General features: G+C 34.7%; 1 protein-coding gene across 1 annotated transcript in view; it reads right to left on the bottom strand.

Moving 5' to 3' along the window:
• The window catches only part of LOC127867817 (proliferation-associated protein 2G4-like), a 42,854-nt gene extending 21,472 nt beyond the window's left edge, over window positions 1-21,382 (bottom strand). The window contains exons 1-3 of the mRNA XM_052409290.1: window positions 21,215-21,382; window positions 14,392-14,520; window positions 13,234-13,339 (exon numbers count right to left, since the gene is read on the bottom strand). Of these exons, the coding sequence (XP_052265250.1) occupies window positions 13,234-13,339; window positions 14,392-14,520; window positions 21,215-21,299 (320 nt within the window). The 5' untranslated portion in view covers window positions 21,300-21,382. The remainder of the gene's footprint in view (window positions 1-13,233; window positions 13,340-14,391; window positions 14,521-21,214) is intronic.
• Between the last annotated feature and the right edge of the window lie 1,349 nt (window positions 21,383-22,731).

Genomic DNA, 22,731 nt, shown 5'->3' with positions numbered 1-22,731 from the left:
TTTTAATATGGGATAAATAATAAACTTTTGGCAGGATGATAAGAGCAAATTTCAGCAGCAAACAAGAGATGTGTTTGTCAGAAACACAATGCCCCTTCTGCGCCGCTTTGAAGCCATATATTTGACCTTTGACCTTGAAGGATGACCTTGACCTTTCATCAATCAAAATGTGCAGCAACATGAGATACACATGCATGCCAAACATCAATTTGCTATCTGAAGTGACATAGAAGATATGAGCATTTTTCGAAACCTAAATGCGAAAACTTCCATAATTACTCTATGTTTTCGGACACTAAAAAATAATTATTTTTTTCATGTCCGAAAACTTAGATACGAAAATTATTCACAAAATACAGCTGTCCGAAAACTTAAGAGTTGAAAATTGAAGTGTCTGAAAATAGCGTCAATTGTATCAACGACTACCGGTAATAGCACGCGCTTGTAAAATACCATGCCATATATATAAGTATAAATTACAGTTATATGTTTGTTTGCACTGCATTTAAAACTAGAGCTTTGTCACAGATGTGACGTATACCCCCACGTGCCACATTGACACAGACTATTTTGCATGCTGTCTTCACAAAACAAGAGAATATAATTTATGGCGATTTTTTAGAATTATTATGCCATTATCATTTATGGCCATTTCGACCTTTGAACTCTTGAATTCTTTCGCATGACACGCCGTCCAATGACTGTGAACAAAATTAATGTACAGAGTCATTCTAAAATCTCACAATGAACGACATAGTTATGGCCCGGACAAGTTCATTTATTGCCATTTTTTACTTTTGAATTGAACTCCAAGTGTGACCTTGACCTTGGAGATATCGACGTAATTCTTTCGCGCGACACACCATCCAATTATGGTAAACAAATGTGCCAAATGATTTTCAAATCTCACAATGAACAACAAAGTTATGGCCCGGACAAGCTCATTTATGGCCATTTTTTACTTTTGAACTCCAAGTGTGACCTTGACCTTGGAGATATTGACGTAATTCTTTTGCCCGACACACCGTCCAATTATGTCGAACAAATGTGCCAAATGATTTTTAAATATCACAATGAATGACAAAGTTATGGCCCTGACAAGCTCATTTATGGCCATTTTTGACCTTTGAACTCAAAGTGTGACCTTGACCTTGGAGATACACTACGCGACCCGTGATTTTTGCCTACTTTGCGAAGTCAAGGCGGGCATTTTGCTTTTTGGGTCAAAAATCACCGCGATTTCACGTGACTCGTCACTCCGACGTCGCGTGAGAGCAAGATAATCTTCGCGCTAAATCCCCTCAATGTTGTGGTGATTCGCTGCGATTCGCCGTGATCGCAGTGACAACGATGACTCGCCAATTCATGCATAGAAACCGAATCGTATCGATAACTTTATACATGTACATAACGCTTCTAATGTTCACAATTATCCGATAATCCAACATCAAAAAAATAATCTTGAACATTTATGTCGGTAAATATGTTTGAGAATTTCATTAAAACAACCATATGGCTACGCCATTTTTCAGAAGTGTATAGAGTACAGCGCATAATGTGGGACACAGCTTTCATTGGACGAGCGTATTTAAATTTAGATTGATACAATACGATCTTACAAAAAAACGTTTAATTGCGTCATACGCCTTCATGTAAAAAAACGTTTTCCTCCTGGAAATTGTGCTATTAATGCATAATATTATCAAAACATTTTTTTCACACGTAAAGCGTTGTAACAAATTAATATACAATTCAAAACAAATATACCATAAGTATAAATGTTCCGTTAAATTCCCAAATGAGAATAAAAATTTATAATCCGAAACACACTTCCGATGTTTTAATGTTAACACGACGTTTACAAATGCTTTCAATATAGTCATCATGTACATGTATATTTCCTGACAAAAGAGCGCAAAAATTATGCGGCAATGTACAAGGTCAAGGTATACGAGTGTGCAAGTATTTTTTTTTTTATACAAACTGCGTAGCGCAGAGAACATTGAATTCTGTTGATTTCGGTTAAATGTTTCTTTGGTATTTTTAAAACAGTTATATCGCCAACAATTTGATATTTCTTTTAAAGTCAATTCAAATCAAACACGCCTTATCCGTATCGTTACTGATAGAAGTAAAACATAATACCTTGACTTGTATAGTTTTTTTGTTGTGAGAGACCATCTGAGTAAACGCCGAAAAATATATCCAAAATGTTATTTTTTGTCAATGCCATTTGATCCATTATCGCACTTAATTGGCAGCGCCATCCTGTTGTTTCTGTGATTGTCACATCTTTTAACAGTTTGAACACGTACAAAGAGTGCCAATTAGACACTTGAACAAACACTATCACCCGCTGGACAGTAACACTAAATAATCAAATGTTGAGGGTTTTGTGTTTTTGGCGTGAAAACCCAGAGAAATGCATGTGCATTATACATCATCATAAATGTATTGAACTCTGCGAATGCTAAGTGCTACGTTGATATACTCGTGTTTTTTTTCAGCAAAACAAACACAATGTTTAACGGCTTTAATATATAGGCAATTATGTAATAACAACAAATTATTTACCACGATGTCATAATAACATGTACTTAAAAATAGAACAGTAATGTATTTCCGATTTCCGGCTTATCAAGCATTGTGAATGTATGTACAACGCTCGGAAAGTAACGCGAGTAACACGAGTTATCCGCATTGGAGCCTGAAACAGAAAATAAATAAGTATAGCATATTTTAGTCCAAATAATTAGATGTAATCTACCGATTACATTTAACCTTGAAATGAAAGCGTTACTTAAACAATTTCCCGTGTCTTAAGGCGCGAATATTTTGCTAAACACTCTTTACAAAAGGGCTACACGTTATAATTCTTAATGAAATGCAAAAATAAGTATTAACATAATTAATAACGTCAATTAACACACACGGTAAGATCAAAGTTTAAATGGAAAACTTATATCATATTTATCGTAAATTACCAAATTATTAGTTTCGTCGAAATCAAATACCATGTAGAGAAACAAGGTATTTATAACCGACCAATGAAGAAACATTATGCAACTTTCAATTAACACAGTGCTATGCTACATGTATATTGCAACAATATGGAATTTGAACAGTGGTAGTGTATTCGGGCCTGGAATATAATTGATTGTAAGTTTTAATAAACATTCTGCTAATGCAATTACTGTGAAACCATTATTAATCGTCAGGCATTAATTTTCATAAATTTCGTCAGTCGACCGATCGGCGAATTTAAGATCCTAACGAACAATCATGCTCTATGTTTGAACAAAAACAAACACTAAGTTGAACAATATTTTAAAACTTTACCGTAGACATGAGGCATTAAATTCCAACATAATCCATGCACACATTCACTGCTGTTTCGTAATCAAGATTAATCCGGTTTTGACACAAAGGGATGTAGATTACACAAGGTACTTAACTGACACGTTACACTTCTTTAAAACGCGTGTGCAGTACAGCTGTATCGAATGCGTTGACTTCGTTTATGTAGAATGGTAATGAATTAGCGCTGATTGTTTATAACTTTATTACCCAGCAGAGCTCTAGATAAGGATTTGTGAAATTAGTACCGGTACTGCCAGTGACAGAAAGAAAAGGAGTAACGCTGAAAATCAATTAGTACCTGTACTACCATATCCAAAAATACAGGTAGTACTGTACTACCTGTGTTCTTGGATATTGAAGGGTGTATAACTGACTTTTCAGAAACATTTGCAACAATTATAATAAACATATTTAGCTTCTTTAATTATGATGCAAATACAAAACACATTAATACTCATAACTAAATACTATTTCTTCATTTTTATTGACAAAAACACAAGCCAACACGTAAACTAAGTAATAGAACACTAATATCACTGTCAGAAAAGCTTAAGCAAACACTTCAACTGTCTGTAATACTAATACAGTCAATCTGATATTAACATGTTTTAGCCTTTTTCCTTGGTTTATATGCTTCACAAAGTCTTTTCTTTCTCCTTTTCTTGTCACTTAACCATTTTTTCACTGCTGGCACTGGATCAAACTGCTGCAGCTGTGGTTCAAGCATACTGATTTTAAGAAGAACATCAAGTGTATCTGTACTTAAAGTACACTACTTTTTGTTTATGAAAAGTCTGTATAATACAAACCTTCATAGGCCCACACTGTGCTCAATTTACAAGGCTTAGCAGCACTGCGGCAAATTTTACAATTTAGCCGTAAAACGCCTTCATTTTTTTCTGTTACGAGCCAATCATATTTTGTTTTCCAATCCTCAACAGTTTTGGTTCGGATACGGTTCCCATCATGCTTTCTTCCTTTTTTGCCACCAATGCAATTAAATTGTCCAATATCGGGGCGACAATGTCATTTTCTGCGCTAACACATTGGATTTCATGATGGTTAGACGACCTTATGTAGCCTAATAAAGTGTATTTTTGAACAGAAAGCGGCTTAGCTGGCCCCCTTTGCGCATAGGGTCTCGGGTCGTTTCGCCCTTAATCCCGTTCGCCCTCGGTCACCCGGGGTCGTTTCGCCCTTACAAGTGGGTTGTTTCGCCCTTATTTAATTATTATGTAATATTAGGCTTTTGTAAATGATTTTTTCGCTCCGAATAGTATTTGTTTAACATATATGGAAAATTAAGATTTTTAATACAAATTTTATAATAAATTGCAATTTTAATTTAGTACTTGTTTATCATATATGGGAAATTAAGATTATTCAATTATTACAAATTTGATGTTTGCTCAATTATCCGTTTGATTTTAATTGCAATTAATTAACGGAAACGTTATGATTCATTGTGTTACAAACGTAAAGTATTACGATTAATTAGTTTGGCAGAGGTATGATGCATTGATTTGCCAATTAAAATAATTTCGAGACCAATTCAACAATTATCAAACACACTTAGATCGGAAGACGTGTGATCAGATGATTGACTTATTACTAGCACAGAAACATCAAAAGGAGACATTATAAAGGCGTGATAGTCATATTGTTTTTGACGGGTTTACGGGTATCGAAAATGACGCGACGGAATAGACATACATATTAAAGCCCAGTCTCAAACTTTTCGGTAATTTAAATTAACGAAAAGCGCCGTTAGGTTTCAGACCAACCAATCTCGCCGCGCTGACGCGGACGTATCGATACGGCCAGATGTTTTTCGTAAATGCGTAAAAGGGATATTGAAGTCGTAATTGTACGGCCAGTTAATAAAAATAAATGCGTAAACCTTCATTAAAAAGCCGTATTTACGGCTGTACGGCCCTTATCTAGAGCTCTGATTACCCATAAGGTGCATTGCGTTTTTCAGGGGTGTTGCATATTATCCTTCACGCAGCAAATGCCGATGAAAGACAATAAACCAAATGAAAAGATGACGACGTGTGATCAACATGCGTATTTATCACAAATTAATGGAATACGGACAAAACCCCTCCCGGATAAAAACCCTCCCGTCACTTTCATAGGGGGCGGACGAAAACCCTCCCGTGAATAAACATGGGCGGACAAAAACCCTCCCATGAAAATAACGGGGGAGGACAAAAACCCTCCCATGAAAAAACGGGACCGGACAAAATCCCTCCCGTAAAAGAAACACTTAGTGTTGCATTCATTAATCCGATAAAATTACCCATCGTGTGTATTGTGTATTGTGTTTTCAGGGGTGTGAAATTGAAAGAAAATGTGTATCCATTAACTGTAAACATACCGCTTTCTAATTTGCATATATATCCGATAATCCAATATAATAACAACATCAATTAAAACATAAAATGAGGCCATTTATAGACAAGTGAATTTAAATTTAGATTGAATGCAATACGATACAGTGCAACGTTTAATCTCGTCATACTCTCATTCATGCAAAAACGTGCTTTCCGGGAAGTTTCTAAAAACTTTGCGAAAATGAAAGTAAAATTCTGTTAACAACTAACAATTCGTTAGCATGTAACTAATTTGGCTCAATTACTTATCTAATTTAGCTTTGACTGTAACGTTTTCAATTACATTTTTGCAGACAATATATAAAGCATACTGTTTTGTCAAATATGTCAATGATTCGGTTATTTAGGTCCACTAATCAGCTAATCATAACAATTAACTAGTTAATGGCATCAATAATATGTATCAAAATAGCAAACTGTGAATCTGCAACTGCGGACAAAAACCCTCCCGTGAAAGCAATTAAACACCGACAAATGTAAATGCTTCACACATTGTTGCATTCATTAATCCGCAAAATTTACTCAAAATAGCAAACTGTGATTCTGCATCTACTTTTAGTTTTTAAGTAGCTTAATCACAGAATTAATGAAAAGCAATTAAACGCCGACAAATGTATTTGCTTCACACAATGTTGCATTCATTTACCCGAAAAAATCACTCAATGCTGACAACATTTGTTCAAAATATCATACTGTGAATCTGCAAATATAAAAAGCAATTTGTTTGTGTAAAGGCACACAAGTGTCTACAATGTTGGTTTTTGTTTATCAATTGATTATGCTTATTTGTCAATGTATGTAACATTATACTGTCTAGACTTCATAATACTTGTTATAAAACGAAATAAAGAATGTCTTGGGAAGCCTGTGTCCGCCTCTGTGATTTTTGCGATGATGACTAAAAAAGAAACACGACTTTGATCTTCTTAATGCACTGGCCGGCGCACAATTTGATAATTTATAAATTTTATATAAACACCCTACTTGTTATTCATACTAAGTAATAATGAATATCGTAGTTCTTATCATACTAAGTAATAATACAAATCTTAGTTCAAACATATATAATTGACGTCAAATGGGTGTAAAATAATAACATTTCAATTCGGAAATATTTTAATTAGTCAATATATAGTGAAATGTTACCTACTGAAGTGAAGTCACTATTACAAAAAATAAATATCTCGGATAACCGACAACAAAATACAAATGTCGGAAATGACATTCGGAAATGACCGATTTCGGATTAAAAATTCATAAATAATTGTTGATAGTGTATTCGTGGCTCAGATCACGAGAGGGTTTTTGTCCGGTCCCGTTTTTTCATGGGAGGGTTTTTGTCCACCCCCGTTTTTTTCATGGGAGGGTTTTTGTCCGTCCCCGTTTATTCATGGGAGGGTTTATGTCCGGCCCCTATAAAACTGACGGGAGGGTTTTTATCCGGGAGGGGTTTTGTCCGGCATTCCAAATTAATAAAGAATATTTTAATTGCTGTTTGTTGTTTGATTGTTTGCGTTTAACCACACTTATTACTATTTTATATGTATCAATTTATTTATTTTTAAATTATTGACATTATTGATTTATATACCGGTAGTTTACTTTTTAAGAACAAACACACACATAAGAGTTTATAATTTTAATGTTGATATCAGAATAAAAAAGCATTTTATTTGAAAAAAAAAAACAACAAAACTTAACAAACTGGAACCTCTTTCGTATAGCACAAACAGTTTTAAAACGGTATTGACAGCATATTAATAAAAATCATACCAACTACCGACTAATTGGCAATTGGCTTTGTTGTTACAAACACTCGTTAACGGTTATTCGATCCCACTTGTCCGCTAATAATAACAATGAACGTGTGAATGGCATACATTAAGAGGGTCCATTACTGTCCCTTGATAACAAAAGACTAGTTAATTGTCATGTGACAAACAGGCCCCACCTCCTGCAGTGATTCTCAAGTGTGTTCCCGCATTCGTACCACGATTTTTCGCAACTGCGATTGATCGCGAATATGTATTACACACAAATCGGATATTGACTGACGCATTTTTAAAAAATTCAAAATCAGAAATCGGCGAATTTAAGTGCTGACGAAATCGTCTTTTTTATAAAAATGACGAAATTTTGTGCTGTCGAAAATAAATGGTTTCACAGTAGTTAAAAAATGTTTACATGTTATGTTAAATAATTATTGCATGATCATTCTTCTGCGCTGTTATATTAATTTGGAGCCGTTAAAGCTTCCGACATTACTTCATCACGTTCATGTCGGAACGGGAGTATTTTAGCTAATACGCCCATTGTATACAACAACAACAAAAGCTTTATTATTGCAATGTATAATGTAAGTGTATACATATATGTTACATGTACATGTAATGTAGTGTAACCCTTAATGTAAATCTCTTAAAAAGGTGAACCACGGCGGTTTGCGGTGATTTGCGGTGATTCGCGCTGATTGCGTAACAGCGAGATACATCGCGCGACGGTCGCCGAGACATCACCCAAATTTTCTTGTCGCTCGGAATCACCGCAATTTGTCACGTTGCATCGATTGCGGTGATGCGAGTATCGCGGCAAAAATCACGGGTCGCGTAGTGTATCAACATAATTCTTTCGCGCGACACACCGTCCAATGATGGTGAACAAATGTGCCAAATGATTTTAAAATCTCACAATGAACGGCATAGTTATTGCCCGGACAAGTTCATTTATGGCCATTTTTTATCTTTGAACTCAAACTGTGACCGTGACCTTGGAAATTTCGACGTAATTCTTTCGTGCGACACACCGTCTAATGATGGTCAACAAATTTGCCAAATGATCTTAAAATCTCACAATAAATTATCAAGTTATGGCCCGGACAAGCATTTGACCTTTGAACTCCAAGTGTGACCTTGACCTTGGAGATATCGACATACTTTTTTCACACAACACACCATCCCATGATGGTGAACAAATAAACCAAGTCATTTTAAAATCTAACGATAAATGACATAGTAATGGTCCGGACAAACTTTCGGTTTAAAACACATTAATTGATCCCGCAGGGTTTTTTCTGCCTATTTTGGGAAAAGGAGTCTGACCAAATTGGGAATTTTTTATCAACAAAATTGACCATTTTGGAAATTTTTGCTTCGATGAAACTGCTCATTAGGGGAAAAAATTGTGAATATATCATGCTTAAATAATTCAGTAGTTTAACAAATAAATTTGTTTTTATTTGTTATTTTGTCTTCTTTATATAAACAGATGCAGTATTGGGCATGTTCAACGTTTATTCAAGTACTGCAGTTTTGTTTTTCAGTTACAGTTACACTCTGAGATAAAAACTGAACAGTCATAACCTTTTAGCAGATATTTTTGACCAAAAAGAACACTGGTTAGTCACACAAGTTAAAAATTTTTTTTTGGAAATTGGGATTTTTTTTATAATTTCGCTTTTGGATCGGGTCCGTTTGCTTTGTGAGTGCCTCCGTTTTCAGGAGGCGCAGACAGTGCTGAAAAACCCCTGCCCCTCGACCTAGTTTTTGACCCATATTAAAACTTGACCTAGACATCATCTAGATACAATGTGTGACCAAGTTTAGTGAAGATCGGATGTAATTTCGGGACAGACCGACAGACAGACAGACTGACCGACAAAGTGACTCCTATACCAATGGTAATGGGGGTATAATAATTTTAAATGCTAAATTTATTTGACAGAAAGTTACTACAAGGTTGTACTTTGACCAACGAGTTCAAAGATGAGCATGTGATGTACCGATACTATGAATTCTTTGTTTGTTCATTTCCGATACTTGTTGTCTAATACCTTCCATTGTTCATAAAACTTGCAATAGGGTGCATCACACTTTGAAGCGTTTAGTATTTGTCACAGTTATTTTACTGAGAAGGGGTAGTACCATTGCGGTACAATTGCGGTAGATAATTGAACTGTGAATTGGCACTACCCCTGGTAATTGTCATAACGCTTATGCTATCGGGCAATACCATTGTTTAATACCGGTTTACAAGGTTATTTACCCAATAACGCAAATGTAATGGTCAGTTGCCCTCAGGCATGCACCTGCCATGTTTTATGATGTTAATCTGGTTGTAAAACCCTATTATCGAAGCGTCATAAGATATCGAAAACAGGACCGAAATTTGGTAAAATAGCGCTGTAAAATATACTGTCTGAAAACTTAGAGACATTAATTGTGGACGAAAACTTGTGTGTCCGAAAATTAAGTCATGAAAAATAATATTTTTTGCTAAAAACAGGGGTGTCCGAAAACTTTGAGTGTCCAAAAACATAGAGTAATTACGGTAAATGCAAAGTGTGACGGAAAGACAGACAGACGGTCCGATCACTATATGCCCTCCTTCGGGGGCAAAAACAGGGCTTTTTTTGGCTTGATTTTATAGCCGAAATTTGGCTATATTCCCAATCGCTAAAAAATTCCCAATCAGGAAAAAAACGCTAATGACATCAGCTTTTTCGCTTTTTAACAAAGCATGGTCCGGTCCTGGTTTTACACTTTACCTCAATTTGAATAACGTCGGCATTATTTGTGTGCCCAATAATGTCCGTGTTGTTCAGGTGATTATTATATTTGCGATGAAATTCAAGCGTTTTGTGATTCGGCTGAATGGAAAACAAAGATGTCACACAATTCAAATATTACGTGAAAAAGATTCCTAAGGCCAAAAAAAAACAGTCTTGGTTCAGGGAACATGGCCAAAAAAATGTAGGAGGGTAGGTAGGTTTTTTTTTTTTTTTTTTTTTTTTTTTTTTACCAGTCAACTGATTTCAGGGTGAAAAAGGGTCAGTTAATGCACCCATGATTGTTTAAACACTTACCAAATGATTAACATTACACACGTGGTATTTAGTCGTTGTATATTATTCAATATTCCTAGCTCTTTATGCACTTTTTCAGGGCTAGCGCTGGCCCAAAATTTCTTTGAGCCAACCATTTTTTGTTTGTCTGTCTGTGATAGTGTGACCTTCATATTCAAAAGTGAACACGCCATCTTTATCAGTCTCTGGTGTTTGGGGTGTGACCTTCAGAATTTTTTTCATCATGAGACCTGACCTAGTCTCCGACAGGTGCTCAAGAGTCTGAATAGTGGCTGTCAAAAGGAGGGTAACCTCAGAATAGCACAAGTCTTTCTTCTGGTACATTTTTTGATAAAATGGCAATGGGTTTGAGCGCATCACACAGGAAGTGAGCAGTGTACATAAATTTGAATGTTGCTATTGGTTTGTACAGGCTAAGGGCGTCACAGTACATTGATTTTGATTCATTATCAAAGCGAAGCCAATTGTTGTCAAGTTTCCATGACTCTTGGAATGCTCTAGTGTTTTGTGTTTTAATTAATTTTTTTTTGTTATGACTCTTTTTCGTCCAACGAGGCTTTAAGGTTAAAGACGCCATGTTTGCGACTGTAGAGACAAAGTGGTTACTTCCATTTTTATAGTAGACTAGATGAATGACTCTTCCTATGTGTTAAAAAATTCAAAACTTTAATTACAATTAAACCGCGCGTGTTTTTCACATTTTCATTTGATTAAAATACACTGCTGTCAGTTAGCATAGTGTGCGAGTAAAACAAACAAATTAATTAATTATCATCTTTTCATTTCGATCGGAAATTGGCAGAAAGTTGTAACATCATCGACATAGAACTTATTATTTAATTATCACTTTTAAATTCAGATCAATAGACAGCTTGGAAATAATTAAATTATTGTCACGCTTCTTTTCATTTTTAATCTTTAATAATACGACATTTGTGACCGGCCGCTATTTTGTTTGCAGACGACAATATTAACTGTGTATTCAAAGTGCACAGTGTCTGCGCATGAATGACCGAATATTACTCCATAGCTCCACCCATTTTTACATTTCATTCAACAACATCATTTCATGTGTAAGCGAGCTCAATGTTGATTGGCCAGCTAGCATGCGCACTTCAATAATTAACAATAAGGTCACAGGCTTTTTCCGCCCTATGCCACGGGTCCGAAATTCGGCCCCATTCCCAATGCAAATCTGGTTGTTTTTTTCCCAATTGAAAAAAAAATTCCCAATTAAAAAAAAAAAAAAAAAAAAAATTTTTTTTTTTTTTTTTTTTTTTTTTTACCCTTTTAATATATAAGTTGACCTGATCTGGTGTAGAAAATAGAAAGTATTGCATAATTAAATTATCTGTTGCCTTGAATTTGTTTTAAGAACTGTAAAATATGTTAATGATTATTGAAGACTTTCCTTTTTTTCCTCAAAATCCGGCGCTTCCCGCGATTTTTTTCACCTCAAAAAGGCCAAGCCTTTTTCCCAAATTCAGATTAAAAAACCTGCACTAATCACACATGTTCATAATATTTTGTAAAATTTTAATAATAAGTTATCAAAATAGTCGTTATTTACCAGTTAACGGCTTCTTTGAAATATAAGAAACACTGTTTTAAATAATTTACATGCGATTATTTTTCCCAATTGAGCCAATTTTGCGATTAATTTTTTTCCCAAAATGGGGGTTTTCACGACGCGAAATTCCCAAAATTCCAGTGTGGCGTTTTCCCAAAATGGAGCGGAAAAAGCCTGGGTCAAGCGATGTCTCGTATACAGGTGCAGACCGGTTTTTGTTCACTGTTCAAATTGCAAACACTTTCATTGAAACAAAGAGAAAAATATAGAAAACCAATCCAGGTTTAAATGGTGGCTGTTTTCAATGAAATTTTACGAGATTTTATCATTTTCGCCATCAGATTTTTTTCCCATGGACCAAAAAAATCGTTAGGGTCGGGGGCAAAAAATAGGGTCGGTCGGGTTCCCTGAACCAAGACTATTTTTTTTTTGGCCTAAGCAAAAACCTGGCCAAACAAAAACTGTTTGAAGCAATCTTCATTAAATAAACAACCATCGTCAACAAGTTCAAGTCCTCCCATTAAAACTCCTTTCATTGTTAATTATATTATATTATTAACAAGTGACTCTTTTGCATTGTCATTGTTGATTTCTGAAAGCAAACTGCTGACTGATATTCAACATGTTGAAAGCAGTAGTTCTTCAGAACTATAAAATGGTTCCTGATGCAAGATTGTTTTCCTTGACTAAATATGATGCCAGGTATACATGGTTGTACTTTAGTGGAAAACTGTTGATCATTATGGTGTTTGTGATTAAAGATGATGAACTCTTTCATGTAGTTTTAAGTCCCAATTTATTTTCTCAATTTCTTGAAAATGCCGATACAATTTCAAATTTCAAAGCCATAGGCTATCTTCCCAAAAAGCTGCAGAAAAGCCCTGATAAAAATGGGTGAAAATATGCCTTGTGACTTAGACTATTAAAAGGACAAAATTTCACACATACATTTGACACCAGAGTATGAGGACAGCATACATAAATACATAGCTCAAACTTTGCTTCATGCAAAAGAAGGATTTATACATGGTAGTCATAATTCTCACATTTTGACAAGATCCCCTGTTTTGAGTGTGACGTCTGGATCTGTCCGTAGTGGTGAGAAGTGACAGATGCAGTTGTTTACAGACACACATGTGGGGAAGGCAATACCTGCGGAAAATACATGTTTACACAGAGCTTCAGATAAGGTTTTGTGAAATTCTTAATGTTACTACCAGAGTTTCAAAAAGAATTCTTAACTCTGAAATTTTATTCTAAACGTTACTACTAAGTTTTGGAAAAAAATTCTTAACTGTTCTAAATGACCTAAAAATAAATAATCATGGTTATTTTCATACAAAATATCAAAATAAACATACTAGCAACTGTATTTATACGAGTCAACAGTGTCTATTCAGTATTATACAATTTAATTTTTCAAATACCTTCATATGCCCAAACTGTGCTTAGATTGCATGCCTTCGATGAATTTTTACATATTTCACAATTAAAACAGGTCTCCCCTTCAATCTTTTTAACGATTAGCCACGGGAATGGTCCCTTTGTTCAATGTTTTTTTGTTTAAGTTTGGACCCGTCATGCCGCGTTTTTTTTATAGCTTTTCTGACTGTGTCGGCAACTGAACACACAACATCGTATAAGATCTTTTCTATAATATCTTTCTTTACATTCAACTTTGGCTCACTTTGCTTACAATATGTTAAAAGCGTGTTTTTGCATGCTTTGCAGTTTTTTAGGACGCTCTCTGGGCGCCACCATTGTTTTTTGACAGATAGACTGTACACGCCGCTTTTATTGGAAAAAATGCGCTTTGTTAAACAAACCCGATAACCATTCTATAAAGGCAGCGAAAAGATCTTTAGTACGCGAAAAGAACTCAATAAAAATCGATAGGAACCGATGTAAAAATAATATTCGTAACTTGATTTTGTAATTCTTAATGGTACTACAAAATTTTAAAATAAATACGTAACGGACTTGAAAATAATTCGTAATTACGAAAATACGACCCTTATCTGGAGCTCTGTTTACAGTTTAAAACAAACATATTTTGAAATGTTTGTGGAGACATGAAATGATTATGATCCCTTATGTAAATGCTCTTTATCATGAATAATACTGAGATGGACTGATGATTAACTGATGATTTCTGTTCTTAAACAATTGAAATATATTATGACCTTAATGAAGGATTGCATTACCTTTCTTCATCTCTTTTTCCTTTTTGAAGACTTTTCCAGTCTCTGCGAGCAAGCGGTCATCACCAAACATGCAAATACTAAGCACTGATGCACCGTCCACACACTTCTCAATCACCTCTTTGAGTAAACCTGAAACAATCAAACCAAATACTATAAGTGACAGTTAAGTCAGTTAAGTAACACGAACAATATAGTCATAATTTTACAAACTTCGGTGACATGTTAGTCATACATGACTATATGTCATATATGTGTACTCTAATGTCAGGGCTTTTTTTGGCCCGATTTTATAGCCGAAATTCGGCTATATTCCCAATCGCAAAAAGTATACTTTTTCCCCAAAATTTGCCAAAAAATTTCCAATTGGGGGAAAAAAAACACTAATGACATCGACTATTTCGCTTTTTAACAAAGCATAGTCCAATCCAGTTTCGTACGGGTTTTAGACTATATCTCGATTTGGATTACATCGGCATTATTCGTGTGCACGATATTTTCCGTGTTGTTCAGGCGCTTATTATATTTGCGATGAAATTCAAGCGTTTTGTGATTCGGCTGAATGGAAAACAAAGATGTCACGCAATTCAAAATATTACATGAAACATTCCTAAGCAAAAAACCTGGTGGCAAAACGAACTGTTAATTTTTGTAAGCAAGCGTCATTAAAAAAACAAACATCGTCAAGAAGTACAAGTCTTCCCATTGAAACTCCTTCTATTGTTAATGATAGTAATTTAATAACAAGTGACTCTTTTGCATCATCATTGTTGATTTCTGAAAGCAAAGTGCTGACTGATTTTCAACATGGTGATAGCAGTAGTTCTTCAGCAGAAGATGAAGTGCCTCCTAATAAAATGGTGCCTGATGTGACTTAAGACTTTTTGTGAGCGTATTTATTGTCATGATGATGATGGTGTTTGTTGTGTTTGTGATTAAAGATGCTGAACTCATTCATGTAGTTTTAAATCCCAATTTATTTTCCCAATTTCTTGAAATGCCTATTAGTGCTGCAACAATACGCCAAAAACCGTATTGCAATATATTGTCAGTTCAAAAACCCGTATCGCAATATATCTCAATATATTGCTAACTTGTACCAGAATTATAACTCGCCAATTACCTGATAATCCTGTATACTCCAGTTTTAAAGCAAATTCTGGTAAATATTTACTATAAATGTGCTCAAGAATAACAAGAAACACAAACATTTGCAAATTTTCATAAGTATCAAAAACATTATGGCATTTGTTACTATTTAAAGCTGTGATGAAATAACGTCCTACCGGGATGTTTTTGTTTTCACTGAACACGCGTAATTCGCCTGACGTGATGTTCCTGTTTTTATACAACACAAAATACACCCATACTTTCCATGCGACGTTCTACATGTCTGCATAATTTTCGCGCGTTTTTTATTGAGACAAAGGATAAAGCACTTTTTATTTGACGCTATTTTTTTATTACACGCAGTGTTGTTAAAAGTATTGAAGTAAACATGTAAGCTAAACTCGAAATATAGTTTATCAACAGGTAAATTTCGATATATTTTGCTCAATAAATACTATTTAGGCAACGTTCTTTCATAATAGTCACAAATATGTGTGTATTTAAATTCAGGAGTGATGCGATCGAAATTCGTGTCGGAACTCTCGCTATTAAAAAGATAGAGTGGACTATTGATGCCAAGAGTCTGCCAAAGCAAAAATCATCAAAAGACTCTAAGGCAGCAATTTATATTGACTACATATCATACCATCCCCACAACTTTCCAGCCCCATGGGGATGAAGCAACTAGCAATAGGATTATTAAAACAAGTAGTTTTCGAAATTAGCACATGCCCGATCGCCCATGGCGAGTAAAATTACTGCCAGGCACATACAAAAATTCACGTCTATGGCCCGCCGGGCATGTAAATTATTGAAGCCAATTGACAGTTTATAAAAAAAAAATCGTAAGCAGTTCTTGATATTTGCAGATCTATTTTTCAATTTTGCGAACAAACACCTTGCCGTAAGTTGTAAAACAATGAAATTCGATTGGTTTAACAACACGCACCTGCTTGCACACGTCATCGTTATTGTTTTTGACCGATGCAGTTCGGACACATTCGGTTCTTATCGACGGTTTCTCTAGACATTAATCAAGAAGATGCTTTTTGAATCGATCATTCAATCAAGTAATACGCTTCCGTTTTTGTAAATGTAAACAAATGTCATTGTCGACATAGAGGCAGTATCTTAGGTATGTTGATGGGGCTAAGCCCGATAAAGCACTTCCAAAATCGAAAATTGACAATGATTTAGAGACAAAGGAAGCCAAGAAATGGTATGAGGACACCAAAGAACGCTCTTTTCAAGAGCACTGGTGTAACGATCGACCGTCTTAATTCTAGTGATTGATTAGATGTAATTGTATTCACTACTATTGAAACAAATGTTCTGCTTTACTATTAGTCAATATAAATTGCCGCCTTAAGAGTCTTTTGATGATTTTTTCTTTGGCAGACTCTTGGCGTCAATAGTCCACTCTATCTTTTTAATAGCGAGAGTTTTCCTTCTTTGTCTATATTGATGCGCAAGGAATTTGGTGCGCAACATTCAAGCCCCGATATCAGACAGTTAATATCAACGGATTGCAATAATATTTACATGCCTGTGAAGATAATTCATTTCTCAATAATGTTCCATAAGAATTATGTAATGACTCTTTCAATTTTGCACGCCTGACCAATTTAAATCAACACACTACTCACATTTTCAATTCCAATCGCTGTGCCCGCTGTATACGGCAGGTAGATTTTAATCGATAACGCAGCCTATTACACAGTATGCCTTCTTCTGATTGGTTGATATTTAAATATTTCATAAGGCCTAAAAAAAAAAATCGTTTGTTTCCACTGACATGGCCAAAAAAATTAGGGTAGGTAGGTAGGCAAATAATTTTATTTTTAAAAATAATTTTTTTTTTAGAAATTGTCGTACATGGTGCATTTTCTTCTCATGTTTTGTGTATAACTGTATGTACAATAAATTTGATGATGTCTGTAATGCTATATGACTATATTTAAATGCTTTTATGAAATAAAAACTTGCTGTTCATTAATATTGAATGTGTTGCTTTCCTTAATTCCGAGTTTAATGTTGACTTCTGGCAACGGCTTAAATATACAATTTTATGACCAATAAAAGGCATAACTATAACAAGTCACAGAGAGCTTGACCCTCAGTGTCTATAGGGATTCCGTGTTGTTATACTTTCTGGTCCTTTGGGTTCATGCAGTGTATTCTATATTATTTATTATTTATAATATATTAAATACCTCAAAAGCAGTGCTACGGGAACGCCAGTGGTGTTGCATTTAACATTATCACCATGGAAAGACCCAATCAAACCGGATGTGCTTTTATATTTCTTGGATGCAGTTAATGTTCCCAAAGGACCACATTTTCAGATTATATTATGTACTGGTGGCGTGGGGTCTATCTACCCATGAATTTCAGGAACAGAACAGAAAATTTATTACGACTTGTATTATATACATACAATTACACACACAAAAATCAATAAACAAGCACAAAATCAAATCACACCAAGCACAGAAAAGCAGACATTTAATGCTTCTTGTATCAAACTATACTTATAAATTTAAACAAGAAATGTGTTTGTTAGAAACACCATGTCCCCTACTGCGCCGCTTTGAAGCTAAATCTTTGACCTTAAAGGATGACCTTGACCTTTCACCACTCAAAATGTGCAGGTCCATGAGATACACATGCATGCCAAGTATGAAGTTGCTATCTTCAATCTTGCAAAAGTAATTGCAAATGTTAAAGTTGGGGCAAACAAACAAACAAACAAATGAACCAACATACAGGGCAAAAACAATATGTCCCCCACTATAGCACTATGACTGTGCTTGCCCTGAAAATGATAACATTTTTACTTATTAAATATAACTAGAATTTTGACATGGACAATTATGCTTGGACAGAGACAAATACACTATATATACAGTAGACAAAATGAAAAATGGCTGAACTGTTTGCAGTCAGAAGTCCTACCATAATGATCATCTTTACATTCAGCTGTGAAAGTTGAAGCAAAATTTGTCAAGCAGAGGAGTTGAACACACACAATTTTGTAATAATAAATTCAAAAGTGAAAAAAAAGACAAAGGACCATAATCCTGCCAGAAATAATTCTAGGCAATATTCATTTCTTGGAGATCCAATGTAACAGTTTAGTAGAGATGCACCCAGTCGTTAAAGAGGATTTTAAAACATGAAATCTTTAAACTTTGTATTCCATTGTGGAAAAAAAAATTGCTATCTTGAATTGCCAATTACAAAACCATCCAGCAAGCTATTAAAACAGTCAGTTGCAGACCATTTGAATGACTTAAAATTGTCAAAACTTTGGCAAAGACACAAACTGGTATTACTTTTTCCTTCAACAGTACAGTCAAGTTACCATTACCGGATCAGTAGCGTAATTAAGTTGTGCTGGTGAAAAACAATGAACGGTTTGAGACTTCTTTAACACCAGTTTGATTAAAAATTACCGTTGCTAACTGATTCAGCACATTGTCTTATTTTTACACGCAGACAAAATCTTAAACATGAATCAAAACTGAAATGGACTTTTGCATGCCGAAAGACTACTAAATGGCTTTTAAAATAATGGGTAAACTTCTTACTTTCCAACAGAGTTATAGCAAGTGGCCACAAAAAATGTTCAACCTCGATTTGGAAACGAGACAGAAGTCAACAAAGTCGTATATACATGTCAGCAAAACATACCGAAATGTTTGACAAAGAGACGCTCCAATTACGACTCAATCAATGCGTTTAAATAATAGGCCTTGAAGATGCTATGTGCAAAATATCATCTAACAATTTCAACTATTTATCGCAAAACGCAGTCTTGAACATCAAAGTGATCCGCTATGCGTAATGATCCGGTAATGGCGCTGGGCGCCGCCATCTTGTTTATGTTGAAAGTTTAATGTACGGCGCCGATAACGTTGAACGTTTATTGAGCGCGCCGAAAAATACGCGGTCCGATTTTTTTTGAATTTTGGGCTCAAAAAAGATTAGGACCGGCGGCAAAAAATTAGGTAGGGTCGGGCCACCGGAAACAAACAACTTTTTTTGTTACGCCTAACATGGCGAGAGGTCAGTGATTGTATTGCGATTTAAGCAGAAGTTTAACTGAAACAAATTATGCCTTTTAACTTCAATTCGACGCTATTTGAGGTAAAAATGGACTAATTAACTAAAACTTTATGAGTTGGTTATGTTCTTTTGCAATTTTAAGCATATTGATATAATAGTATTGTATCCTCCAATTACCGTAAGTCGACCGGTTAAGGAAACAAGTAAAAGAATTTCTGAATTTAGGCAACAAAATGCAGCAATATACTATTTACCTTCAGAGATTTATTTAATTCCCATTAAATCAATGTCAAAAATGATTATTTACAGCATGTTTTACTACGCAAAGCCGATAGTTTCATACACACTACAAGAACATTTACTCCGCGCGTTGTTTACCTTAAGTCGATACGTCACATCCGGGAAAGGGACAGCACTCTAGTGGTAATGGATTAGGCCAACTTAACTTAAAACATCGCTTCTTTGAACAATTTTAACAAGAACTAAAACAGTAAATATAGATTAAATATGTTTTCAATATTTTATAAATACAATTGAACATGTTTCTTTCACTTTTCTTAAGAACAATTTTCACTCTTCTTTAGCACAGCATGGGCACATAAATGTTGCACCTCTTCTGATGACTTTAATTTCTGTACAAAATGACAGGTGTACCCAGTGGTTGCAGGCTCTATTGTCACACTGTGCCCATTTTACAAAATTGTTTGAGATAAGCCTGAAAAGAAAACAAGTAAAAAAAATCACCATTAAGAAGAGGTCTGAAAACCAATTTAATAAAAAAAGCTTTGCCTTAAATTTACTACGATTTACTACTACTATTTTCCGATATGAAGCGCTGTCAATGAAAGTGTTATGTTAAGATCGTCTGCTTTACATTTCAATTTTTGTGGGAATTTAATAAATAGGACCAATAAAATGTATGGGATATAGTTAAATTTGTGTAATTTTAGTTAAATTTTTATTTTGAAATGCAATTTTACCTGTTTTTTCCTCATTTTGTTTTTATTTGTTTTTGTTTATAAGCGTAGTTATGTCACTGCATCGAAATACTCGGAGCGCTTGCGTGTGACGTCATCCAAATGGCCGCGTTTTTAATGTAAACAAAGTGGTCGAAATTAGGTCATGGTCGACTTACGGTAATCCTACGATATTTAATTTTCGTTATGGTTTTTGCAGACCGGAGTTTCAGCGTTCAGATTTATTCTGAACGCGAATTATTTCAGCTAGCTTTACTATGTGTAGCATGTAAGTGTTAAAATGTTGTGATTTGTTATAATTTTGGTTAAAAAAGTTTGGGCATGTAAAAAATATGTTGGGCATGTAAAAATTCTTAAGTAACTGGCCTGACTGGCATGTACCTTACTTTTCAAAGCTAATTTCGACGACTGCAAGTATTGGACTTACAACCTTGAAAATTTCAAATTTAGCTTACATCTTTACTTCAATACTTTTAACAACACTGCGTGTAATGTCAACAATCTGTTACACTTTTAGGGGTCATTCAAGACCAAGTTACCGGTGTTTGTGTCGCAATATCCAATAATCTGTTTATTCAACATGTGTTGATCTGAATGATGTTTTAGAAGCGAAAATATTCGAATATATACATAGGTTAGTATTATGAAATTGAACTTGTGTGTTTTTTTACCATTGACCATGTCACCGGCCATTTTATATTTGGTGACAACAATGTCTTCGGCCGGAGAGGGCTCATCTTTTTCTACATCTGCCATCTTGTCGATCGTTTTCACGTGTTCCCACAATTCAACATCAATGGCGGGAAAGATTACTCAAGGGAAACAATTCATTGTGATGAAAACACGGGAGCAACATCGTCGGGTTTTCATACTGCAGTACAGAAACTTGTCAAAAGTACTTCACAATATTACAATAGATAAATAGAGAATACTATGTTAGTGTGATTGTGTACTTAAGTTTATCCCACGAGTGAAGAAAGGTTTACATGGCGAGGCTTGCCGAGCCTTGTAAGCCTTTCTGAGACGAGTAGGATAAATTTAAGTACACAATCACACTAACATAGTATTCTATTTATCCTACAATATATTTTTTATTTAATTTATTCCTGATGCAATTAAAATAGTAATCTTAAATTGATAAAATAAAAGCAAAGAAACACATTAAATCACGGAGTGTATATTGATAGGAGATGAATCGATCTCTCAACCGATTTGCTAAAAAGTTACCTCTCACATAGAAAACAGTGTGTCCGCATGGGAAACTTAAATAGTCAGTTTTTACACCTATACAAAGAAGTTCCTCAATGGTCTATTCTTGCGCCGGTTTTATTTAACATTTTTATAAACGACATTTTTTATTTCATTTCAAATAGCAGCTTGTATAATTATGCTGACGACAACACCCTTTCATACTCAGGACAGAATTTAACAGACGTTGTTAGTACTCTTGAAGAAGATAGCAAAACATTAATAGCTTGGTTTTCAAACAATAAAATGCAAGCCAACCCAGATAAATTTCAAGGCATTGCCATTGGAAAAAAATCTAGAGAACATATTACATCCTTCAATCTTGGAAATAATCATACTATTAAATGTGATGCAGAAGTAAAATTATTAGGTGTCACAATTGATTTTCAACTTAAATTTAATAGCCATATATCTAACATATGTAAAAAAGCCTCAAGACAATTAAATGTTTTGAAAAAAATTGGAAAACACCTTTGTAAATTAGGTAAACTTACCATCTATCATTCTTTTATCCTATCTAGTTTTAACTATTGTCCTGTAGTATGGCATTACTGTGGGGAAGTAAATACAAAGAAAATGGAAAAAATTCAAGAGAGAGCATTAAGATTTATTTATGACGATTATGTTTCAACTTATGACGATTTATTGAATAAGTCAAAATTGCCTTCATTAAAAATTAGGAGACTAAGATCAACTATTTTGGAAACATTTAAAATAGTCAATAATCAAACTCCAATTTATCTTAATGACCTTGTAAATCTTAAATCTAAGTCCTATTCTTTTAGATACACCAGAACTGCTGAAATCCCCCAAGTAAGAACATCAAGTTACGGCATCAACTCTTTCCGTTTCGGATCTGCCAAACTGCGGAACTCTCTCCCCCAACATTTCAGGTACCAATTACATTTCAACCAGTTCTCCAGTTTGGTTAGCTCATGGG

This window comes from Dreissena polymorpha, chromosome 2 (genome assembly GCF_020536995.1).
Source record: "Dreissena polymorpha isolate Duluth1 chromosome 2, UMN_Dpol_1.0, whole genome shotgun sequence".
NCBI classification, from domain to species: domain Eukaryota; kingdom Metazoa; phylum Mollusca; class Bivalvia; order Myida; family Dreissenidae; genus Dreissena; species Dreissena polymorpha.
This window is presented reverse-complemented; position numbering and strand designations above follow the sequence as displayed.